We start from the raw sequence: 3538 nt of genomic DNA, 5'->3' as shown, positions 1-3538 counted from the left end.
TCTCTCCTAATTTGTCTTTAGGAGTGTAGAGTTGGGGGGATTGATGAACTCAGAGATAAAATAAACAGTTCCCCATGGGGGTGGGGGAATGAAAGGTGGTTTTTGTCTTACTTTTAGGCATCGTATTTGAAGAGCATTACAAATTGCCTCTTACAGTATTTGATCCAATGTTGAGTACATTCCAGGTCTGGTGGCCCCTCACGACTTAGGATGCTCTCTCCTTGCCATCAGTTGTCAGCAAAGCACAAGAAAGATTGGGTGTATTGGCTGTTAGACACCCACTGCTCCACTGACAGAGAAGCTCGGTAGCACGTCTTGGACTGACTTGGGAAACTTTAGAGCACAGTACCTGTAAGAGATTGGTGCCAGCCACTAGTGGGTTAACAACGGCTAGGAGAGACTGAATTGGCCACCCCTGTTTTGTAAACTGGATTCTTCCCCGCCCCACCCGTTTGGAAAAACCTTCTACCCCATGGCATTCTGGGTTGTTTTATACCTGACTTCTGTTTGCTTTTGTGTTGTGCTAGCACTGGCATGAAAGCTGGATTGTTCAGAGGTTGGTTCTTCTAGTGACGAGACGGGACTGAAATGAATATAAAGCACACGTTTTCATTTGTAATTACACAGGGTCCCCAGGGCACTGCCATGAGGGCCAGAGACAGTTGGAGCTTCTGAGGCATTTTGCTAACGATTTCTATCCTCTGACTGCATGAAGCCTGTCATGACTCAGAAAGCAGTGGGGTCTGGGGGAGATAGGGCTTCGATTCTTCACTCCAACACGTCCCATCTACCTGCTCTGCATGCCGCGGGGAAGCAGCGCCCGGCCTCTCTGCCCCACATGCTCAGGCCCTGGGCCTTGCAGCCAGCCCAGCTCTCTGTGCTGTGCCTGCTTCCTGTGCGCTGTCCGGGGTGCCTGCTTTGCTGTGCTGTGCCGTGCCCTAGTTTTGCACTGCAAGGACTGGGTGGAAAAGGATGCCGCCTGAGGGTGTAGTACCGAAGCACAGTCCACTAGTGGCCGGAAGGCTGGAGATGCAAATCCCCCTAGGGGCCTCTTGGAAGAAAGGCCTGGGGATCTACTTTTTAGAAAGTCAACAAACGCCCCAGTGGACCGTGTTCTGCTGTTGACACTCACGAGGTCTTTGTGAGTTGGAGCTGGCTTGATGGCAGCTGGTTTGTGGGAAATAATTATGGAAGGGGGTGTGTGTGTGGGGGGGGTGTCATTGAAAATGCTCTTTTCCACCCATCCTGGGAATCCACAGCCATTTAAGTGCTCATCTTCCATGGGGACCAGTAATGACACTGCCTGGCTGGGGGTGGGGGAATGTCACTCCAGGAGTGAACTTTCCTTTCCCTTTCTCTGTTGAGCCCTGGCGCTGCCTAAATACTTCATCTTCGTTTCAATGCGAAGTGAGAAGTGAAAGAAGGTAGACAAGCGGGTTCATTTGGCCTGGGAAGGATTGGGTAGGGCTGTAAGGGGTAACTAAGCTGCTTTCTCACCCGAATAATGGTCCCACCACAGCCTGCTGCGACCTGGCCCTCCGCAGTAGCAGAGGCTAGAGGCGTAGCTGTGGCTGGTCTTCAATAGGCACGCAGATGTTGGCAGACACACGCACCCTTCTTTGACTTCAACAGGGAGCCTGTTGGCTGTGTGATAAGCCTTCCCTCTTTAGGCGGTGTCCTGGGAGACAGCCTTTTTTTAGTATCTCATTTCTGGAAACTTTAAAAACCATTAAAAACTGCTACTACATGTAGGTCCTTTCACGAATGTTTTGTCATTTTTTACTGGTTTTCTAATCTACATTTGACAATGTATATGAAACAAAGTAACTATATAAATGCATAGGAAGAGGTGTATGAACTACCTAAGTTTTCTTTGTCGTCTTCTAGTGCTGTGCCCCACATGAGCGACATCAGGTCGGGAGCAGCGGCACCTCCGTGGACCAGCGCCCCACCGCTTGCCTGCCGCTGCCACAGCAGCACCCATGGACTTGGGCTTCAGTATTAGTATTAAGATCATGACTCCTCTGTTCTTTATGTTCTAGAATCAGGAAACATCGCACTTTTGAAATCTAGAGCTGGTATTTGTTAAATCTATTAATCTTCTGGGATCTTGCTCTCCTCCGTCTCAGTAGTTAGGGGGGAGTAATATTCATTGTGCGTGTGCAATTCTAGTTTTCATTAACTGGCAGTATGTTCATTTGAGGTTTTACAGGTTCCTAGGTCGCACTGCACTAGACTAAAACATGATGGGTTGATACTCTTATTCTTCAGTGGTGGCAAGAACCCACAAATGTCTATAGAGGAGACTCGCCAGTGTACACATTACCGACCAGTATTGCCCAGAGACAAAGGGACAGTCTAGAGTGTTCTGGAAGGAGTGACCCAGGAGCATGCATTTCCATGCCATTGCCAGTTGCTTTCAGAAACCTGTGTGGACTTCAGGTGTGTAATCAGCTCATGTCTCCATGAAGTGTGCTATGAGAGAAGTATTTATCCTTTCGGTGCTTAAGAATCTGTTAAGTGGCAGTGTTGTCACCTGCCCCTCCTCATTGTGTTTGTTTTATGCTTCTTTCTAAAATATTAGTTCTAGGAACAGCTACTCATGGATCTGTTTAGTTAAGAAACACTTTGTACTGGCTCTAATCATGTGTCATTTAATACATGTACTAAAAAAAAAAAGTGCCTCATTTTGTTGGCTGTATTCCATGATTTTTTTAGCTTGCAACAATTCTGCAACTGCCCCATGCAGTCCACTCCTACAGCCAGAGGGTCCGGTCAGCCAGGGAGAGGTGCTTGCCCGTTTGAGCAGTTCTGACGAGCTACGGGTGCCTTCTCTCTCCCGGGACGTGAGTGCATGTGGGAATTGGTGTCCAGGGGCTTCTTCAGTTCCACTTCAACATCCGGGACCCGGTGGAGATGATCACATCCCTTGCTCTCCTCAGTCACTTGGACACCATGACTGCAAGGGGCTCCATTTGAGGCCTGGTGCCAGCCATTACCTGAGAAGTGGGGGATCTGAGAGGGTTTCCTTGTTTTAACTAATGCTTATTTGACGATGAGAACATGACTTTGCTCCTTCCGCCTTGAAATAAGACACATACTTACACTAAAGAAATCTACCTTTTGTACATTTTTTTGCCCATTATATCTGAAGCAATGCAGAGTAGGGATATAAGTCCTTGCAGTTTTTTTTTTAGGGGGGGGGGCTTTAATGCCTGATACCTGATCCCTTCGACACCTTGTTTCTCATTTAGATGGTTCCTTTTTTATCTTCCAGCCTATAGGACATCAGATTCTATATATTTTGACAGCCAGGCCTCTAAATGGTCTCAAATGACAAACAAGGCATTTACTTTAAAAGCACAACCTAGATTAGCAATTAAAAAAGAGTAGTCTAACTTTATTAAAGAGTATTGTAATGCCAAGAAAACCATTCTTGGTAAGGATAAAAAACAACCTATTATGATATATTTACCATGAACTAATAAAAATGTATAGAAATCAACTTTCAAAACTATTTTACAGGTAGACTATGTCC

At 46.6% G+C, this 3538-nt stretch overlaps 1 protein-coding gene across 1 annotated transcript in view; it reads left to right on the top strand.

Moving 5' to 3' along the window:
• FEZ2 (fasciculation and elongation protein zeta 2) overlaps positions 1 to 2690 on the top strand; it is a 55442-nt gene extending 52752 nt beyond the window's left edge. The window contains exon 9 of the mRNA XM_045287042.1: positions 1888 to 2690. Within this exon, the coding sequence (XP_045142977.1) occupies positions 1888 to 1904 (17 nt within the window). The 3' untranslated portion in view covers positions 1905 to 2690. The remainder of the gene's footprint in view (positions 1 to 1887) is intronic.
• The last annotated feature ends 848 nt before the right edge of the window (positions 2691 to 3538 follow it).

This window comes from Echinops telfairi, unplaced genomic scaffold, assembly GCF_000313985.2.
Source record: "Echinops telfairi isolate 266 unplaced genomic scaffold, ASM31398v2 ScPeMD7_10;HRSCAF=50, whole genome shotgun sequence".
NCBI lineage: Eukaryota > Metazoa > Chordata > Mammalia > Afrosoricida > Tenrecidae > Echinops > Echinops telfairi.
The sequence above is the reverse complement of the archived record's forward strand: the minus strand, read 5'-3'. Positions and strand labels throughout refer to the sequence as shown.